At 40.1% G+C, this 22,577-nt stretch overlaps 1 protein-coding gene across 8 annotated transcripts in view; it reads right to left on the bottom strand.

The window, feature by feature from the left end:
- The window catches only part of kiaa1549la (KIAA1549-like a), an 84,436-nt gene that overhangs the window by 42,677 nt on the left and 19,182 nt on the right, over positions 1-22,577 (bottom strand). For all 8 annotated transcript variants that reach the window (XM_058645352.1, XM_058645353.1, XM_058645355.1 and 5 more), the window contains exons 2-9: positions 13,980-14,621; positions 12,839-13,645; positions 11,588-11,703; positions 7,695-7,917; positions 4,962-5,095; positions 3,026-3,194; positions 1,308-1,367; positions 142-302 (exon numbers count right to left, since the gene is read on the bottom strand). In XM_058645352.1, the coding sequence (XP_058501335.1) occupies positions 142-302; positions 1,308-1,367; positions 3,026-3,194; positions 4,962-5,095; positions 7,695-7,917; positions 11,588-11,703; positions 12,839-13,645; positions 13,980-14,621 (2,312 nt within the window). The remainder of the gene's footprint in view (positions 1-141; positions 303-1,307; positions 1,368-3,025; positions 3,195-4,961; positions 5,096-7,694; positions 7,918-11,587; positions 11,704-12,838; positions 13,646-13,979; positions 14,622-22,577) is intronic.

The following is a 22,577-nucleotide window of genomic DNA, read 5'->3' as shown; positions in this document are numbered from 1 at the left end:
TTTTTGGACATTTCTACAGCCATAAAATCAAAATAAATCCAGGCAGTGATCATGATAGGGTCATCAGGGGGTTAAAAACCTTGCAGAAGAGTCGATGTAAATTCAGAATAGAACTGGCTGTGTGATCAGGAGACATCGCACCTGCACAGTGTATCCGCCCACAGTCGTGGCGCGTCGCGACCGTGCAGCCTGAGAACCCTGTCTGCCCGCGACCAGGAAGAGCTCAGCCAGACGCTGCTCCATCAGACTGGCAAAGCTCTGGTAGTTGGCCTCCAGAGAGGACGTGTCCACATCCTGGATCACTGCGAGGAAGGAGGTCAGAGGTCAGAGGTGTTAAGTCAGTTTAGAACACGAGTGAAGACAAGAAACATGAAGTTGTTTAATTCAGTATATATACATGTATATATATATATATACATATAATATACAGTAACTTTTATCTTTGCAGAATCAAATTTACATTTGAATTCAAGATAAAAACCCACATGGAATTTGCCTTTTTCTTTCTAAGAAATAAAGATTACGCTTCAGTGGATCACATATTTGGTCAGAGTGCCGTCACAGGAAGAGATGCTTGCCGAACAATGGCGAACTGTAGATCAGTTAACAAGTAAAGTATTTAGCAACAGCACTCCTGATCATGAGCGGCATCACAAACCCTGCCCAGTGACTGTGTTAGACGGAGTCTGAACAAATACTTTTAATGAACTAATTCTAATGATTCAGTTACACTGAAAACAACTGCTTTACAAGTCACTAGTCACTCGTTTGTGTGTATAAAACGAAAGTCTTAGGCAGTTTCATGCAGCCGTGCGGTGATGACTCCGCCCACGTTGAGTAGGTACTATTTTTGTAGTGGAAAACAAACATAAACCGTGCCCTCACTCTGTATGGTTTATACGATTGTTGGTCCTCACAAAGCCACACATACAAGAAAACACACACACACACAGGTGATGCATCAATCTTGCTCCTGAGTACATTTCACACAAGGGGGCTATAAGTGAGCAGTGGACAACACACACACACACACACACACACACACACACCAAAATCATTCACAGCCGTCGGTGATGTGATGTGATCTCTCCCTCTGTCCCACTCAAGAAGCTGTGAATTATACATCAATAGGAGCTGAAGACACACACACACACACACACACACACACAGTGTAGACAGTCATTTGCTGAATCGCACAACAGTGTGCGCCGCAGCGTTTAACTAACTCCTGTTTTGTCCACTCAATATGACTCGTGGTTGCGGCTGATCATCCAGTGTGTGTGTGTGTGTGTGTAAGAGCAATTTACCTGTTATCACCCAGTAGCTCTTTGTTGCCGCTGACGTGTTCAGATTATGGTATTCTAGGGCTAGAGAGAGAGAGAGAGCGGGAGAGAGGGAGAGAGGGAGAGAGGGAGAGAGAGAGAGAGAGAGAGGGAGAGAGAGAGAGAGAGATACTTTACGTTTAAACCTCTCGTATCATCAGAAACGTTCCACATGTCTTGTACTTATTTTCCTTATTATTTACTTCTGTACACGATACGATACAATAAGACTGATCCCACACGGGCAAAAATGAATAATAATAATAAGAAGAAATATTATTTACAGAGCATTTTTCACAAACTCACATTATAACCACTAGAATGGAGATGATTAACTTTAAAAAAAAGACATAAAAATAAGTTAAAGCCATGAAACATTTAAAATGTATCTTAAAAAGGTGAGTTTTCGAGGAGTGATTTAAATGATTGAAGGTCAGAAAGTGACAAATACATAGAATAGGAATATGAACAAATGTGAAAAAGTAAGTTTGTACATTTACATTTATAATGGAAGTAAACACACATAATGACAATTTATAAAAAAGTTTTATAATTGCAAATAAAGCCTTAAAAATAATAATGTATTTATTAATGCTCTGATAATAAAAATATTACATATGTTTCATTGTTATCAATATATGATGTTTTTAAGGCTGTTTTAAGTTTATTCGTGATGGAGTAAAAGTTAAAAATTAGATAATAATCAAATCAAATAAAGGACACGGTGAACATTGCGGTGCCTGTGGCAGGTTTTCAGTTTTCTGTTTGCCCTTTAAAAATAATCTCACAGATGCTTTTCAACAATGCAGCGGAATAAAAACACGACTCAGGAGGATCTGATGTTTGATTTTAACCTTTACCTGTTATATGTTTTATGAACAAGAAGACGTGTTTTTTATATTGTACTGCACTGGTTTTAGATCAGTGTGGAAGAGGATTAGGGCCACATGTAAAACTTTCTTTGGAAATTATTCTCAAAGTTCTGACTTTAATTCATCATCCAATTCATTTTTAACCAAAAACATTTTCTCAGGTGGCTTTCAGAATTAAAGTCTGTATTCTTAGTAAAGAAAAACTCACAAAAAACTCAAAATTGTGACTTTAATCTCAGAATTGCAAGATTCATCTCAGAATAATGGCTTAATAATGGCACATTTTTTTATGTGGCCCTCAAAATTGTGAGATTAAAGTCAGAATACTGAGGTAAAAAAAACTCACAATCTTAGAATCATGACTTCAATCTCAGAATTGTGACTTCAGAATCATAATTTTAATATCAGAATTATGATTTTAATCTCAGAATTGTGGCTTTTTATTTTTATTAACAGAAATATTTTCTCATGTGACTTCTAGAATTTTGATATTAAAGTTACAATTTTAAGATTAAATTCTATATTCTTAGTGAAAAAAAAAGGAAACTCACAAAAAAAACTGTAAATTTTTAATAAACTTTCCAAAAACATTTTCTCATGTGATTTAAAATTCTGAGATTAAAGTTAAACTTTTGAGATTAAAGTCAGAATTCTGAAATTAAGGTAAAAAAAAAAGTCTCAAAATTCAATTTTAAACATTTATTGTTTATTGTTATTGTTTTAACATTTCCGAAGTAGAAGTTGTGTTTCCTCCCTATTACTGCATTTCTTTCCATTTAAAAACAAAAAAAATCTAATAAACATAAAAGGTCATAAAGTAACTTTACTCACGCTCAGCGATGACCAGCGGCGGGTAGAACAGGAAGTAGCCGACCAGCTCCGCCGTCAGCTGGTTGAGGAGGCCGCTGGATATGGTCCCGTTCAGAACCGAGTCCTGGTTCTTCACCACGTACACCAGCGAGACGGACGGAGAGCCCGGCTCCTGCCACACACTCTGGATCTGAGCAGGAGGAGAAAAACACACAATTTCCTAACGTGATTCTTACGGAAATGTATTACGGTATCACATGAGATATGTGAGATGCACATAAATAATGTATAACAGGAGATCCAGACACATGATGACACCATGAATGAACAATATTTTTCTTCCTTTCTTCCTATAATAAAAACCCTGGGACCGAGTCACCGCAGTGAAGTGGATGATTCCCATCGTATTTTCTCCACACGCATGAATATTTGAGAGGATGAATTATGAATGGACCCCCATATATATATACTGTATATATATCTGCGTACTTACTGTACCTTGACAGATAGATAGAGATAGAGATTGAAATCATTCGCTCAGATTCACCTAAGAGGCATAAAGTTAGCACACGGTGCAGCGGTGGACCAGCAGCTCCTGTGTAAGCGCAAGGTTAAAAACACCAATTTTCTCTATGGGCTTTGGTGCAGGCACAGTGAGCAGTTTTACGTACTTCACTTTCCAGTTGGAAAAAGCTGTTTGACTGAGAAGGCCAAGCAGGAAACATGATTTTAAGATAATGTCGAGCAAAACAGGCGTATATTTTAATAGGTTTAATATGTGGCAAAAATCACTGTATGTGCCTTTTCCTTCCCTGTGTTGTGTATGAAAGTCACCAGATTCAAATTGTGTGATGTCATTCCCAGTTCCGACTTCCGACTTCCTAAGAAAATGGAAGGTACCAATCATTTTTTATGTTTTTTAGATCGCACACTTTGGGGAAAATTCACTTTTTTAACTGCAGCAATGGGTCAAAAGGTCAGAAGAAGATACTTAAATTAAAAGTACGAGTATTAGGGCCACACTGAGAAAAACTTTTTTTCACAGACTTCGAGAACAAAGTAACAACAGGTTAGAATATTAAGACTTTATTGTATTTAATTTAAAATACTTTATTCATGTAAATTCACAACTTTAGTCTCGGAAATGTATGACTTTAATCTCGGAAATTAAGACTTTATTCATGAAAATTCATGACTTTAATCTCGAAAATTTACAAATGTAATCTCCGAAATAAAGACTTTATTCTCACAACTTTAATATCGTAAATTTACAACTTTAATCCCATAAATTTAAGATTTTATTCTCACGACTTTAATCTTGTAAATTAAGACTATTCGCACAACTTTAATCTCATAAATTTAGGACTTTAATCTCGTAAATTTGCGATTTTATTCTTGTAAATTTACAATTTTAATCTCGTAAATTAAGACTTTATTCTCACAACTTTAATATCGTAAAGTTACAACTTTAATCTCGTAAATTAAGATTTTATTCTCACGATTTTAATCTCATAAATTTACGACTTTAATCTCGTAAATTAAGACTATTCTCACGACTTTAATCTCGTAAATGTACGACTTTATTCTCATAAATTTACAACTTTAATCTCGTAAATTAAGAATTTATTCTCACGACTTTAATCTCATAAATTAAGACTTTATTCTCATGACTTTAATCTCGTAAATGTCCGACTTTAATCTCGTAAATCAAGACTTTATTCTTGAAGTCTGTGAAAAAACATTTTTCTAAGAAAACAAAACTGAGAGAAAACATCGGTCAGGAAACATAAACATCCACCGCAGTCAAACAGCAGACGACGTTTTAAAAGTCGTGCGGCTCCAAGCTTCCAGGAGCTTGATTAGTCATGTTAGCCTGATTAGCATAACCCTGTGCAAATACATGACACACGTGCTGCACTAAGAATAACCCTGGATGAAAGCAGAAATGGTGCAATACCTCCACGGCGAGCCTGTTGTACGTCTCCAGCACTTTGTCCTGAGCTTCGTCGAAGGCGTTCCCGAGCCTCTGCTCCAACATCTGGACGAAACTGCAGGAGTAGATGTTGTCTGTGGGGCCGACGAACCTCAGCACTGTGGACCGAGTGGACGCGCGGTCGTTAGTGGGTTCTGTTCTACACATCACATCAAAGTCATCTTAATGTAATCAATTACATTAAACAAGAGTTGAATATTTGTCTTTCTAACAAATGTTGTTCATTTTCTGCTCATGCACTGCATGGTTTCACGTTTCCAAGCGGTATAATACACAGGAAAGTATAATTGTGCAATTTAATGTCAAGTCTATAACCAATTTAATGCTAAAGTATTGCAAGAAAACAAAAATATCACGAGGGAATGCAAAAGTTAGTATATATAGCAAGGGAACACGAAGGTTTGAGAAAAGAACGCTAACATGTGTGCAAACTTTTTGCAAGGGAACGCAAACGTTATAGCGAGAGAATGTAAACGCTTTGTGAGGGAACACAAAACTTCACTCTTAAAAAAATGTCAGGGCTCTGTTAGAACTTGATTATAACTGGTTGGCCGCATGAAATCGACTGGTGAGCCTCATGTGGCCCACAGGCCGGTAGTTTGAGACCTCTGTTTTATCCTGTTCTAGCCAGACTGGGTTCCTGGGACTGATCAGGCTGCGACAGCCACAGCCACAGCCACCGTCTATCAGCCGTTACCTGACGTCAGAGCAGGAGGAGCGGGAATGATTTAGAAACTCTGCAAGAATCTACTTCATCAAAGTGGAATCTATTATGTGGGGGATTGGATTGTGAGGTATTAAAGAAAGCAAGCGCTCTGGGTGGATTTCTGTGCGATAGATAAACCTCGTCAGACAGAGAAAGAGGATTATCACCACTATCTGGGATGAAAACAACCCGCAAAAAAAAGAGGAAAAAAAAGGAAAAAGAGTTGCCCGCCCGCCCGTCCGTCAGCGTCACACACACACACACACACACACACCGTCCATCAGCAGATTCCACATGTTGTCTCCATCCTCTGCTCTCGTCTTCCTCCATTAAAAAAAAGGGGGACGAGAAAAGAAAGAGGTGGACTCCAAATATTCTGACCTGGTTTTAAAAACACAGCAGTAAATCTCTTTCCTTTTTTTCTGTTAACTGCAGGAACAAACACTACTGACCCACTTGGTAATGGAATGCAAGTTGTGGCGCGCACGGTAATTTGGCACACGCTGATGTGTGTTTATGGTTTATGAGCTGAAAAAAACAGAGGAAATGGGTTTTCTAATCCTGCGTTAGTGCAGTTTGAAAATAGGGGCTCCCAAACCACTGGCTCGGGACCCAAACATGGGTCGCTGGAGATATTTTTTGGGCCGCCAAAAAACATTTTTGAGGCGGTTAACGTGCATAAAAACACTTGACACTTGGCATGGAGGTCAGGTCTGGCAAAAAATGCGATATCGGCATAGTTCCAAGACCCGTGCATGCTCAAGGGCTCTAAAGCGCCACCTGAGGTGACAACACATGCAAAATTGAGTTTCACCAATTTTCCCAAAACTTGGTGGGAAGGTGTTATAGATGAAGACGAACAAAAAAGTCGACCGTTACCATGGCTTCAACTCAACAGGAAGTCAACCATTTAGAATTTTGGCATCCATTTTGGAGATTTGAACCCTATGTATATGAGCAAAACTCGTCTGAACGTGTTTGACGTACTGACATAAAAAATAAAAGCGCCAATTTGTACTAAACAGGAAGTGCTCTATGACTGATGTTACAGACCAAGACGAAGAAAAAAGTGGACGGTAACCATGGCCTCAACTCAACTTCTAAATGTATTTTTATTCATTTTACAGATTATGGCTGTAAATTAGCTGCTCTTACTATGATTTATATTCTTTTTTTGTCCTCATATATAAGGTAAACAAAAACATAAAAGTTTAATTTGTGGGGCAGCTTTCATGTTTTTCCCGCCGACCTTCTGTACAATAATTAATCCCCAGATTGTTGGTGATTATTAAAGCCACCGTGTGTGCGACTTTAATCTCACAGCAAACACGACATCTTCACATTAACAAGTGAAATGTTGTGAGTTTTTGCTACGAGTAGAAAATTTCTCAGGAGAAATTTTGAACATGGCAGCTGGTGCATGAACACGGGTCGCCAGGGTAACCAAATTTAATCTGCCTTTTTAATCTGTGCTCATTTCCTGTGGGGGAATATTTGCAGATTTTTTGCAAAATCTTTCACAAATTTTCTTTCACTCTTTTTTCCCAAAAAAATTAAACTTGTGTGTGTGTGTGTGTGTGTGTGTGTGTAAAGAGGATTACCAGGCTCTGGCTCTCTAAATGAACGGACTAATTTTGCTGCTGTGGGATTAAGGGAATCAGAGAAGAGTAAAAGAGAGCAGACGTGTAATCAGAGTTTTCTAATTTTGTCTCCGCTCGTCTCTTCCCTCGTGTCTTTCTCCCACTTTTCTTGTTTCATCGTCTTTCGCTCTCACCTTCTGCTCATATTCTCTCTCTCCTCCATCAGACCTTATCCTCTTCCTTTCCTTTCCCCTTTCCTTGCCTTGGATTTCCTTCTGTTCCCTTTCTTTCCTTCCTTTACCCTTCCTTTCCTTTTCCCTTTATCACCAGTCCTCTTTTCCTTTCTTTTCTTTTCCTGTTGTGTTAAAGTGTCTCATGTCTCTCTGTTGTTGTTGTTGTTGTCCTCGTCACCTGTTTTCAGCTGCAGGTGAATGCTGTGAGCAGGTAACCAGGTTGCCACGGGAACCAGAACAGCCTTAACCAGCGGCGTGTGTTGCCTGACGTCCGACAGCAGTTTGTCGAAGCCGTAGACGTTGAGCGCCTCGACCACCAGCGAGGACACGTAGACGGTTTTCCCGCCGGTCACGTAGTAACCTAAGGTGACGTTGTTAGGGCTGCAGTCGTCGTGTTCCACCTGTGAAACACACACACACACACACACACACACACAATATTTCACATTATTCTCGATATTTAACATTAAGTCTCCTTTCCTTCACCTTTCTCCTCCGGCACTCTTCATCTAACCTAAAGCATTTCCTTTTTCCTTTCCTTTACCCTCACTTTTCTGTCCTCTCAACTCCTTTCCTTTCCTTTTTACTACTATTTCCTTTCCTTTAATTTCTTCTTCCTTTTGTTTCGTTATATTTCCCTTCCTTTCCTTTACACTACTCCTTCTTTCCTTTCCTTTCCTTCCATTCTTTCTCACTCATTCTTCATGTTCTTTATTTTCGTGGCATTTCGTTTCCTTATACCCTTCCCTTGAATTTAGCCCCAACTTTTCTTTCCTTTCTTTACTGCATTTTCATTTCCTATCCTTTACACTACTCTTTCTTTCCCATTCCTTTCCTATCCTTCCACTCTTTCCTTTCATTTTAACCCATTTTCCCTTTTCCTTTCCTTTATTTTACCCCTACTTTTCTTTCCTCTCCACTCCTCTTTCCTTGTCTTTCCTTTCCCCTTCCTGTTCTTCCCTCCTCTCCTCTCACTTTCTTCGTCTCCATTTGTTCTTCATCTTCTCACTTCTTTTTCTTCTTCATCTTCATCAGCGTCTCAAGCCGCTCTGTACTTTGTGTGAATTTTCCTCAGTTTTTCACTTTGCATTTCGTTAGAAAAGAAGACGAGATCTCTCCGGTCTGTCGAGTCGAGTCGAGGCTTCAACTTCAAATGAAACCAACGAGGAATTCAATTTTTTAACAACTTCCCTCAGATGTCTTTATGTTGTGCATGTTCAGAGTCCTGACTCAGGGATTAAACATCGTGTCCATTTCATAAAAAAAGAGAAAAGAACTGATTTCCTATTTTTTCTCATTTAAATTGGAAATGAACGCAGTCGTGTGATGATCCTCAAAGACGCCGCGTTCTCCGGCGTAAAAACCAATGAATCGATTCATGGATTAGATCAAAGTAAACGTTTACTTGATCACTTTGTCACTGTCTTTGATTCTGTCGTTCACAACAACAGCTTTTCTCCACGGATCGTCTACAACTGCAGGATAAACCATAATATGTACAACGATAGAAAAGAGTTCTCCTCAGTCAAATGGAATCATATCATCACATCATATATTTATTAGTCCCAGTTTGTTGTTTTTTTATTTACTTTTTATTTAATAGAATTACAATTCTGTTTTATTTAATATTTAATGTGTGATCAGGACATACACAATGAGATATGATGTATATCTTATAATATTCACATTATATTGTTTTTACGTTATGAGTTATGATACCTTATCTTGAGTTATGTTATGTTATCATACTTTATGTTTTGTTACATTTAGTTTTTATTAGGGGTGTCAAATCTCTTTCGTCTGTCTCTCCTCCCTCTTGTCCTTTCTGTCCCCCACCTCTCCTCTGTCCCCTATTTTTCCTTTCACCCCAACCTGTCTTGGCAGATGGCCGCACATCTTTGAGTTTGGTTCTGTCAGAGATTTCTTCTTTTGTTTTCTCATTGAGTGAATTGTTGGGTTTCTGAATTGAATTGAATTCCGTTATGTTACAGTAGCTTATGTTAGGTTACTTTTCACTGCGGTACATTACCGTATCTTTTTTTTTTTACATTGGTGCTAAGTAACGCAACATTACTTTTACGTAATGTTGCGATACATCACGTAAAGTAATGCAACGTAAGGTAACGTAATGTGTCGCTACCTTACGTTGCATTACTTTATGTTATGTTTATGTTTATGTTAACAACGATCAGTCGTCACAGACGCGTCGTGCAAAAAAATTAAGCTAATGACAAAATTAAGTACAAATATATTACCCAAACTGTTTAAATACTAAACTGAGGGATCGGAACCTCTGCTCATGCCAACATTTGTACAATTACTGTAAAACTAATGTCGTGTTGTTTGTGAAAAACCTGTCCCTGCTGCAGCCACAGCTTCAAAACACTGCAGAATTTAGACCTTTATTTAGAACCTTAATGCCACTGCTTTTGTTTCCTCTGAACAGACTGAACCTGATTTTAAAGTAATGGTTTTACGTTATCTGATGGAGAGGATAACAACGGAGGAGTGTTTTTGTTTGTGTGTGTGTGTGTATGTGTATAACGGGGGGGGGGGGGGGGTAGATGAAAGTGGACTGGAGCTCAGAGACACTGAGTCACTCCCAGTGCAGGCTCACAAACAACTGGATAAAAATAGAAAAAAGCAGGCGGATGAAGACAGAAGAGGGACAGAGAGGCAGGTGGACGGACAGACGGAGAGACTGGACAGAAAAATCGATCCAAGAGACAGAGAAACCAGAGAAGGAGTGATTGACGACGGAAGCAGAAACATAATAAATACTGAGGAATATGAAAGAAGAGGGCGAGACAGTGATGCTGTGAGTTAGAGAGTGAGACAGGTTAGATGAATCCAAACAAAGATGTTACGACTATAAATTATTTCAAATAAAATCCAAATCTAATCAGATTTGACTGTTCACATTCTTAACTATGAGTGTCTGAACATGATGACATTTCCAGCTACAGTTCTAAAGCTGAAAATATGTAAGATATGATGACATGACATGAGATAAGATACATTAAGCTACATTAAGCTAAGATAGTCTAAGATAAGATAAGGTCGGCTAAGACTAGCTCAGCATAGACAATGTAAGATATTTGCTAAGATAAGTTAATGTAAGCTAAGGTAAGATAATGTAAGATAAGATAAGGCAAGGTGGGCTAAGATAAGCTAAGGTATTAGCTAAGATAAGTTAATGTACACTAAGGTAAGATAATGTAAATAAGATAAGGCAAGGTAGGCTAAGATAAGCTAAGGTATTAGCTAAGATAAGTTAATGTAAGATAATGTAAGACACGATAAGGCAAGGTAGGCTCAGATAAGCTAATGTATTAGCTAAGATAAGTTAATTTAAGCTAAGGTAAGATAATGTAAATAAGATAAGGCAAGGTAGGCTAAGATAAGCTAAGGTATTAGCTAAGATAAGTTAATGTATGCTAAGATAATATAAGATACAATACTGTAAGAAAAGATAATGTCAGCCAAGTTAAGATAATGTAAGATAAGGTATAAGATAAGATATGAGAAGATACGGCAAGTTAGGCTAAGATAAAGTAAGATATTAGCTTAGATAAGTTAATGGAAGATAAGATAATGTAAACTGAGATAATATAAGATACACTAACATAAGGTATAAGATAAGATAAGGCAATGCAGGCTAAAATACTAAAATACGCTCAGCTGAGATAAACTAAGATAATGTAAGATAAGCTACGACAAGGTAGGCTAAGATAATAGCTTAGATAAGTTCATTTAAGCTAAGATAATTAAAGATGCTGTAAAATGAGGTATAAGGTAAGGCAAGGTAGGCTCAAATAAGCTCAGCTAAGATAAACTAAAATAAGATAAGATAAGGTATGAGATAAGATAAGATATGGTATGGCAAGGTAGGTTAAGATAAGCTAATATAAGCTAAGAAATTTTACGATATATACCCTACAGACCGGTGATGAGTTAGTTCTGTCCCACCTTTATAAGCTGTAAACCTGTTAACCAGTCCTTTAACCAGCGGCTAACCTGCTACGATGACCTTGGTGACCGCTGGTTACCAGAGCTGAAGCTGAGACTGACCTGTGCTGTGGCGGTGGAGTCGTTCAGGGCTCTCTGCAGGGCGTGACTCAGTCCTTTAGACAGATTCTGTTTCAGGATCAGGTCCAGGCAGTTCCTGCGCAGCTCGATGGACAAAACTGTGAAGGAAGACAACAACAACAGCTCAGTGACTGCGTTTCTAATTTGATGTCTAACATGTTTAATGTATGGTTTCAGTGTCTCTTTAAAGGATAATAATAACATCCGTAAATGGTCGCAGGAGCTCTGGCTCTGTTTAAATGTCTCCTTGGAGACTCTGGGGGAACCTGATGCCTGATCCATAACACTACTACATCATCTCTGGTGAAATGAAACCAAAGCGCTTCCAGTCTCCCGCTTGTCATAAATCTGACTGTTTACACTCCAGGAAACACTAGATTTTAATTACTTCATGTGCATGTAATTACAGCTCGGTGCCACAATAGGTATATTAAGTTTTCCGCAAATGGTATTTTGCGTCTAGTCATCATCACACTCTCTACTAATGGTTTTTCCACAGGAAGCTGATGCTTGTTGGAACATGTAATGAGTGTACTGTTTGGAATTAAAGTGATAGTTTGAAGCGGTGGTCATATGAGGTACTGACACTTATTCCTGTGCCGAGAAACAACTGAAAAAACTGATTTTAGCCACTTTAAAATAAGGGCTCAGATACTATTGATGACACTTGCTTAAGTCTAAGACAACTTAAGAATATGTTTGCATCATTATCTCAACATTAGACACAAATTTCTGACTGGAAACTGTAATTTGTAAACTGTTTACCCTCCTGCACCAAAGTCCATTGAGAAAATCAGTGTTTTTAGCTCGCACTGACACAAGAGTTGCTGGTCTACTGCTGCCACGTTTTGTAAGTTTGTATCGCTGAGCTAAAGCTGAGCAGAAGGATATCAAGCAGAGAACTAATGAAATAACACATTTGAATATAAGAATGTAGGCAGCAGTGGATCAGGAACGCCCACGTGCTGTAATCTAAAATTAGTGGTTTTCTCTATGGAATTTGGAAGTTGCACTGAATTTCACAAAATTTGGTGGAAACATGTTATAGCCCAAGACGAACAAAAAAGTCCATTGGGACCATGGCGTCAACACAACAGGAAGTCGGCCATTTTGAATTTGGCGTCCATCTTGGCGAAGTCTGAGCGCATTTATCATAAATACTTGGACAAAAGGGTCATTCATATATTATCTGTACTGTCTTACAGCCCTAATAAAGGGCCTTGAGTCTCGTACCTGTTCTGACCCAATACCTCTGGGTCACGTTGCATGGTAGCGGACTCTCCTCTGCCGTGGTGCTGGACGGAGGTTCTGTGGTTGTAGTAAGAGGTGGCGTCACGGTGGTGACAGGAACCTTTGTTGTTGTGGTTGTACTTGCTGTAGGAGTAGTAGTTGTGGTGGCAGCAGTGGTAGTAGTAATAGTAGTTGTAGTAGTGGGAGCAGCAGTAGTAGTAGTGGTGGTGGTGGTGGTGGTTGGTGGTTCAGTGGTGGTTGTAGTAGGAGCAGGTGTGGTTGTGGCGGTTGTTGTCGGTCGAGTCGTAGCCTGTGCGGTCGTCGTTTGCTGCGTGGTGGAACTTGGAGGTGACGTTGCGGCGCTGACGTTGGTTGCCCCCGCGTCATCGTCGGTCACAGTAGGAGTGGTCGTCGAGGGCGTTGTCGTGGTTACCATTGTCAGCTGAAGGCTGTCACTGGTCACAGTGTCCTGGCCTGTGCTGTTTGAAGCTGTGGTGGCTTCTGGTGGCGTTTGTGCTCTCACTGTGGTGGAGAACAGGAGAGGTAACACCACGGTGGTGGTGGTGGGGATGGTGATGGTGGGGGTGTTGGTGGTTGTTGTCGGTGGAGATGTCTTCATGATGGTTGTGGGCGTGGTCATGTGGCGTGAGGTGTTTCTGGTTCGCGCGGGCGCTGTGGTGTTCCACTGGTGGGTGGAGAAGGGGCTGGTGATGTTGGCGGGAAGTGTGACATCGTGGTCGCCCACTGTGGACAGGAGGGACTCTGGGACAGTGGGAAGGTCCCACGCTGGCAGGCTGCTCACTGACTCCTCTGCAGGGACAAAATAAAAATATTTATTTTCACAAAAGCATGTCAGATTTTTATTTTTTTTAATTTAAAGGTCCAGTGTGTAAAATGTAGGTTAAATTAATTTAATTTGGCAGAAATTAAAATGCGTAAATTTGTAAACTTTTGTAAACTTGTAAACTTTTATAAACTTTTGTAAATTTGTAAACTTTTGTAAATTTCTTTCAGATTTTGTAAATTTGTTTAAACTTTTGAAAATTTGGTTGACATTTTGCACTTCCAGGCCATCATACTAGAGAGAGAGACCCCTAGTGGCAGAAATGATATGTGCTATGTGAAACATGAAGTAACAACGTACCCGAAGTGAAGCTGCTGCTGTTGCTGCTGCTGCTGTTGGAGTTGTTGTTGTTGTTGTTGTTGGTGTTGTTGACAGTAAACAAAGAGGCGTTGTTTGCTGCTGCTGTCTGAACGTTTCTGTTACCGGTTGTGGACGATGCCGGCGAAGAGGGCGATTTGGTCGTCGACGAGGAGGCTTTGGACGATGATGAAGACATGCTCTTGGACCAAGCAGCTTTGGAGAGCAGCCCCAGAGGTTTCCTCACCGCCGGTGCCGTCTCTGCCAACACGCTGAAGACTGACGAAAACGCCGCCACCTCCTCTCGTTGGTCTCCTCCCCGCCTTCTCAGCCTCTGCTCACCCAGCCAGGCAGCCTGCTCCCTGGGCATGTTTGGCAGGTCGTCCCCCTCTCTCTCTGCAGGCCTCCACTCGGCACCAGCACCAGCTTCAGCCCAAGCACCGGTTCCAGTCAGAATCCCTGTCTCGGCAAAGACTTCCCCACCTGCTCCCGCTTCACTTTCAGCCCAAACCGCTGTTCTGGCCTCGGCAAACGTTGTCCCCGCAGACCAGGTGTCTTTGTCTTCAGCGCCAGCTTTTCTGAGTCCAATTCCAGGGGTGGACGGGAGGTTGGCGGCAGCTGCAGGGTTCAGGGGTGAGTCATCAGCTGCAGGGAGCAGGGACAGAAAAAGAGGGTTTAATTAGAAGTTCTGGTAAGTGACAAGATCCGTCTTTGACTCATCTGCGCCACAGGCCAAACAACCACGTCTGTGGATATGACTCCATCGTGTCCTACCACACACACACACACACACACACACACACACACACACACACACACAGCTGCAGGCCTCAACTCATTAGTCCTCATCTTGCCAACACAACTGTGCAACTGCCAGGAGATTTAAAACTGCTCTGCTCATAAGAGCACACACACACACACACACACACTGACTGGAACAACCTGCCTGAGGAAATCAGACAAGCTCCCTAATCTCTTTTAAATCCTGACTTTAAAACTTACTTTTTGCTTTTACTGAGTCGCAGCGTTAATCCTTTCTTTTATTGATCCACTGTTTTATTTATTCATTCATTCTATATCGCCTGTCGTCTTAAAGGTACAGTGTGTAGAATTTAGCGACATTTATTGTTACCTTCCAGATGTGTTCTTTAACCTACGTAGTAGGGTCGAACAATTCATCGAAATTAAATTGAAATTTTCAAATAGCAGTCTTAGTTTCCGCCAAAATGTGTGTGAAAATATCATTTTAGATTAAATTTCGTTCCGCACAACTATATCACACAGTAATCCTTTTTAATGAAATTAAATCAGAATAATGATGTAAAAATGACCTTTCATTCCCTCTCATGTATCGTGAATCATATTGAATGCGCAATTTCAGGCAAAAATAATCGCAATTAGATGTTTATATAAAATCCTTCAGCACTACTATGTAGCCTTCAGTTAGCAACAACCTTCAAACCTTACACACTGGACTTTTTTATGATTGTGACCTTTATTTAAACTTTATATATTTACTTTACTTTCCTATTATTTTTATTACTTGTTTTTAAAAAGTTCCACATAAATTAAGTTATTATTATTATTATTATTATTATTATTATTACTGTTACTAAAGCTGTGACTGTGGGGGAAATAGTGGTAATATCTAAAGTAGGTCACGCGTGTGTTTTTTATATGAAGGATAAAGCAGAGAGAATTAATTTAGATGTTCCCGAGTGAATAAATTAGGACACACACACACACACAGGTTCTATAATCTGACCTGTGGATTATTTATTTTTTTTCAGACTCAGACTCAGGGTGATGTAACCTGCACTGTTACTGCACTTCACAATAAAAGTACTTTCATTAAACTAGTTATTTACTAGAAGACGTTTGTTTCCATATGTTATTTTTGTCTTAAACACAGTGATAGAGCTTCAGTCATTATCTCCGTCCTCTCACTCAAGTGACTTTAATCTCCGCTGTGGCTTCAGCTGAGCTTGAAGGTTTTGGCAGACGGAGGCGATTGTTCTGCCTCATACGTTTAGGCTCCGTCGAAGGCACCTTGGTACTAACCCAGTGGAACTGAGAGATGAAGAAATAAAATCACCTGACATGGCTCAGAGTCTCGCCAGTTATTAAATCTTGGTGGAGGAAAGAAGAGAAAGATTTTGCTTTGGAGAAGCCAAAGTGTTTGTATTCTTAATGTATATATTCATCTGCACGCTGATCTCAGGCTGTTAAATGTCTCATACTTCCCACACTCCCCATGTGTCTGCAGAGGATTGGCTAATTAAAAGACTGTGATTCTGAACAAGGGAGGTTTTACAGGAAGCATCGCAGAGCGATTACAGTAACTACACAGCACCTCGCTCTCCGCCGCGTCTTCATCCCTCTGAGCTCCATTAGTCAGGTCTGAGACAACAGAGCGATACAAACGGCAGGACCTCTCACAATGGAGTCATGTAATGGAGGTCGATAAATGACAGACAGGAAGGAAAGAAGTTAGCGGGGATCTCCTGCTGCACACGTCGGTACTGTCACGCATGGAAAAGCCGTGCCGAGGCGAGTCGCGCCAAAAGTGACACAAACTTCACTTTCCTCTCGGTCTAAAACGTGAAATGTAGTTTTTTGAAGTGGTGAAAATCATGTTTTATTGTGTAGGAGAGTGAACTTCAGTGTCTCAGGCTGGTTCTCGAACTGGAGTCTCAACAAAAATAGTGTAAGCTCGTACTGTATATAATACGAGCGCCACAAAACCTCAGTCCATGCACGAGAGGTTTATCTCCGCCTCTAAAATCAACTGTGAAACCCTGAGTTCTTCTGTTTTGTTTAAGCATGTGTGATACCAAGGAGCCGTGGAAGTGACATAGACATACTGTAGTAAAGTCCACACACGAGGTAGTAAAGCGCACGTGAGCCGTACGATACAGTAGCATTAGACCGGCCTTTGTCACATTGATGAATTGCTCATACTATTATTATTATTATTATTATTATTATTATTATCGTTATTAATAAACGAGTGTTTTCGAAACTTCACCTCCTATTGTGTGTGTGTGTGTGTACAGTCAGTACTGATTATGTGTCAGGACATTGAAGGCATATAGTTTGAATATTTATCAGTTTAGAATATGAATAAATCATTACTTTATTATCGCGAAAAGGGAATATTAAACTTTAAAGAAAAAAAGAGATGGAGGGGGGAAAGTTTACTGTTTGCAGTTAACCTTTATGGAAAGCACACATGGGTAACATAAGGCCCTGGGGCCAGATGTGGTCCGCAAACCAAGATGCCCCTTTTTCAGTTTTGCACTTTTATCGCTTGTGATTTTATTCTGTTGTTTTCCTTATGTAATGTAATGTAAATATAAATGTTTTTTTTTATAAATCTTTCGGAAAAACTTGTTAAAAACTTGTTATTATTGTTATTTATTTGGCAGAATAAACAGAATTCCCCTTTTTTTAACCCAAATTTTAAGTCACAAATGAATCAAGCATAACATTCAACCACTAAAACTCATTTTTCTGTTCAAGTTAACAACTATAATTGAACATTTTATTCCAGAAATAATGGCATGTTTTTACTATTTTCTTTACTATTTTGTTTTTTGGGTTTTGGGTGATTATTTTCAGCATATTTACGTTTCAAATGTAAATGTTGCATATAAAGCTGGGTTTAATGATTATTGTTCCGTTAAAGCCTTTTATTTGTGGCCCTTTACTTCATTTATGTACATTTCATACACACATACACTGATATGCAGTAAATTAAACCAAATAACCTGCTGAATTATGGTGGATTTTCTTAATTTTTTAATAACTTAAGCAGCAGATCTTTGTGTTCAGTTTGCTATTATATCTTGTTTTTTGTACCAGACGACTTGGAAGAAGAAGACACACGACTCTTCTTCACGTGACCGTTAACGAGCGCCGTGAGTGTAATAATTGCAGTGATGACTCCGCCCACGTTGAGGACGTTCTATAGTAATGGAAAACCAACCTTTAACAGTGAGTTTAAATGTGGTTATTTGATGACGTATGCGTTTGATATCATTCATTCACATTTACATAAGTGGCACAAACTGACCACACGAGGCAGCATATGTATAACTCAGTGCTTTGAATGTCTTCTCCTCCCAACAGTTCACCACCTGCTCTGGCTGAGAGCAACATATGTGATTGCCATCAGACCTCCGACGAGAAAGAACCTCCACTGAGAACAAATATGGACAGGATGGGTGTTTGTGTGTGTGAGTGTGTGTGTGTGAATGGATGAACGTGTGGATTAAAGGTGGATCACAGCAGATATGTCCTGCTTTATCGGCTCGGACAAAACACACGGGGAAACATTTATTGCCCATTAGAATGTTCATCTTATCGCAGATTATGTGAATAATCGCACAAAGCACCACCGGGCCACCAACGCTTGCGTATTGACTGTGGTGCCTTGCCAGCTGGCACTGTGTCCACCGATCCCCCGCCCCCCCACGCTCCCCGCTGAATGTCCGTGGATTGCCAACACAATCCTGCAAAGCCCTGCCAGGTCACTACGAGCTTTCTGACCATTCAGACTCGCTGCTCCCAGATGCCTGTGGTCATACAGTAGTAAATGTCTCACTCTGCGAGCCAAGCAGAGATGATTCATGCTGTCGCCGCGGCAGCGAGCAGAACCAGAGGGTTTGGAAGTGTGAGGGAAAGGAGGTATGAAGCTGACGCTGTTCAGGAAAGTTCAGGAAGGAAACGTGAGGTGTAAGTGAAGGGAGGACTGACATGGATTTTTCTACATCAGGGCAGAAGATGTTCAATAATTGATGCAATTTCTTTTGGCCTGATCTGATTAAAATATAACTGTTTAATAATAAACTATATAAAAAAATTGCTTCATTTACCAGTTATTGAACATCAATAATGGTGTGTCTCGACGGTCAACAATGAATATAAATGTTTAAATCATGTATAAACTGAATATTAAATACATCAAAAAAGCTTTTAGTGACATAGCAACATTTAATCAGTCTACCTCTAACTGTATTTAGCCAAATTCTTTGGCGCCATTCGCACTTTAGGGTCATTTTGTGCGTTAAGTCCATCGCGCAAATCATGCAAATTGGCATATTTTTGGTGGGAAGAGAAGAGTGGCTGCTTGTTTTCACCATCAGTCATTGGCTGGAGTTAAACTTTAAAAGAGTGCTGCTTTCTATCTTTGGTAGAAACGGCAAAATATGAAGAATCTCAACGCTGACTGGTAACAAATGGAGCGAATGCTGCGTCACACCGTCCGGCCAAACCAACATGCTTGTGCATTGACTTTGTTTGTAATCTCACCCAATGCGATACATTTACTCCCGTGTGAACACAGCAGAAGAGTTCATTTTAGAAGCTCTTAGAATGTTTCACATCTTTCTTTCCAGTCTGACCGTGAAGGTAAAAGAATCTTGTTTGTAATGAGCAACGCTTTTGTTCAAGAGTTCTGTGCAGCTGCATATAATGACTGTTCTATTCTTCTATTCACCAACAGTTTTCTTGACAATGGTAAGTTTCCACTGTAGTAATTCAACGGTTGGAGGGTTTACGATTTCTAATTTCAGACCAAGAGAATGTTTTCTACTGTGTCTCATTTACCAAAGTAATGAAAAGACTACTATTATTAATTTTGTGGTAATAGGCAGAAAAAAATATATATTCAGCTTCAGAAACACAATGATGTGTCACTTTGCTGCTTTTCCGTACTCTGACGTCTGGACTTGTTCCTGAATTTGTCAGAGGGGCTATTGTGTTAGAACGAAATGTTCACAAATGTCTCTCTGGACCTTTTTCCAGAACTGCTCCTGCCAGCTCCTTTGTCACATGTCCACACTATATCAGAGTAAAGCCATGAGAGAGAAGAGAAGATGACAGGAAGGAAAAGCTCAGCATAATTCACGGTGAATGGGTGAACAACTGTTCTGCCTCCTACACGTTGGATCCAGGCTCAATCCTTTCTGGAGAACATCTCAATCCTTTCTGGAGAACATCTCAATCCCTTCTGGAGAACATCTCAATCACTTCTGGAGAACATCTCAATCCCTTCTGGAGAACATCTCAATCCCTTCTGGAGAACATCTCAATCCCTTGCCCAGATGTTAAGAACATCTTGTGGATAACATCTGGTCCAAAAAAAAACTAAAAACTCTTGCTATTGCCGATGTTTGTGTATGAAAATCTATGAAATATTAAAAGATGTGACCACAGTGAAACATTACGTTTGCAAAAAACAAAGATTTCTGGGTACAAATCGTTGGCTCTTTTCAGAGTTCACGAGATTATGAAGGATCAGTAAGAAACAATGATGTTGCCTCAGGTGGAACACACCTTTACCATTTGGCTACTGTGTCACTCCTAATGGCTGCCATCTTGGCTACAAACTTAAGCAGTTGGAAGGGACTACCAATATTGATTTGTTTTTGGTGTCAAGCCAAGAGTTGGAGTAATTCCTGACAGATTATTCCAGACCTGCATTACATATGAAGCAGAAAGTAAAATCTCAATCAATCTATCAAACCACGCATGAAAGATCACAGGAGAGTTTCTTTTTAGTGAAGTTTGGTCCTAAAGCCTCTGTGGTGAGAGAAGAAGAGCTGGTAGCAAGTCAAAGTTCTTACATCATCCTTGTTCTGCGGTACAAGACTCAGTGGGAGAAAGGATGGTCCTGAGCCAGAGTGAGACCCGTCCAACAGGATGAACTTGTAACCATTTCCTGGAACTATTCAGGGCAACCATCTGTCCATGCGGAGGCGAGAGAACTGGACGGATTGTTGAATGGACGGAGGGTCAGGTGGGAAGATCGACGATGGACAGTGGACTTGGGATAAATTCAGAAGGTGCATCGAGGTGAATTTTTTGGATAATTAATCCGTAATCTGTGTGTTTTACATTGATAAATCAGAACTGAGAACAAGTGTGGATGGATGGCACATGAACAAAGATGTAGCGTCATATTGTGGAGGCGTCTGTAGTAAACTTCTCCCTCAGTGTATGGTAACAATCCTGAGAGCTTTGTTACTCTCAGAGGGGTTGACAATTAGAAGCGTCGGGGAAAGAGTGTATCTGTGTCTCACTAAAGTTAACAAGTGATGCCAACGTGTGAGGAAAAAACTGCCTGACAACAGCAGCTCCACGCTGTGTGAACTGACAGTGACACAAACTGTGAGAAACTTCATTTCCCGTCTTCTTCTTCTTTGTGTGAGTGTTTTTTTTTTTTATTTGTTTCCTCTTCCTATTAGGGCTTTTTATGGAGTATAAACACTGATGTTGTCAGGACCAGTCATCCCCGTGGAGACCAAAACCTGGTCCTAAAGAGGCAGAACCTCACTTCTGATGAACTGGTTAAGTTGAGGGCTAATTTTTCAGCAAAGTTAGTGGCATTCACCCAATTATAGAGCACAACTATGAGTCCATTTTTACCCTAATTTAACAGCTTCAGAGTCATGGTAAAATGTCTCGTTGTGGGGGAATCAGCAAAGTCTCTGGGTCGTCACAGAACTACACACATCCTGGCCAGGTAAGATAAGATCAAGGCAGCGATAGCGTTATTTTAGTGTCGGTAAACACCAAACAACAACTACAACAAACACGTTCAATGATTCAATTAGTTCTGATTTAGATTTAAGCCAAAATTTAACCTTCTCATAGTTATTCTGTCTTGTCTGTGGATGAATCTCGAGATAACAATTCCGGGAGCAAGATTAGTGACACATTTAAACAGACTTTGGTAAAGCTGTCAAAACTAAGCCAATTCTATCTCTTTAATACGTGACAATGCCCGGTTTTATCGGGAGGATTGACGTCTAATTTATGATTTGGATGTTTGAGGCTAAACTTTTATACAACACGAAAAACGATGCTGGCACAGCCGTCAGCATGGGGTCAAATGTCTTAAATGTCTTGCCTAGGGACACAACACAACTATTAGGGACTCTACTAGTTGAGCCACCGCCACCCCAAGAGACAAGGCTTTGTTTAGTCTGTTGTCCAAATGAGTGGAAGTCGACGCCGTGTCCTAAGACAAATAGCTGTGTGGAAAAAGTCACAAAATGTCAAGCTGAAATGTCATTTTCACAGCTGCTTGAGTCCAACGATCTGGGCGTTTGGGCCAATTCTGAGCTAAATGTTACAGGATCGCTGTGTCATGCTTCGTCAAGCAGCCTTTTTGTGTGTGTGTGTGTGTGTGTGTGTGCGCAGTCCTACTTAAGTTCATGAGCAAACACAGAAACGTGAAGACAAACACAATAAATGGACTCCAAAAAGGCTCCCAAAAGAAGTAGAACATGTCTTGGTAATGTGTTAATAAGCCTACATTCCATTATATATAATTACTGGACGTGAATATTTAAAATGTCAACCTTTTACATAAAATCACCAACGAGTGAAGAGACGACAGGTGAACGCCAGGTCACTCAGCGAACGATGAAGAAGAAACGAGAGCCGGAGACTGAACCTATTCGAGGCGACAGTGCATCAACAGCTCCGCTCGGCTTGACAGCAGGGCTGCTTCTACTGCTGCTGCCGCGTCTCCACGGCAACCGCAGAGATGCTGTCACCAGGGCAATCATTATCACAGATAAAGGAGGAAAC

The sequence above is a fragment of the Solea solea genome, chromosome 12 (genome assembly GCF_958295425.1).
Source record: "Solea solea chromosome 12, fSolSol10.1, whole genome shotgun sequence".
Classification (NCBI taxonomy): Eukaryota; Metazoa; Chordata; class Actinopteri; order Pleuronectiformes; family Soleidae; genus Solea; species Solea solea.
The sequence above is the reverse complement of the archived record's forward strand: the minus strand, read 5'-3'. Positions and strand labels throughout refer to the sequence as shown.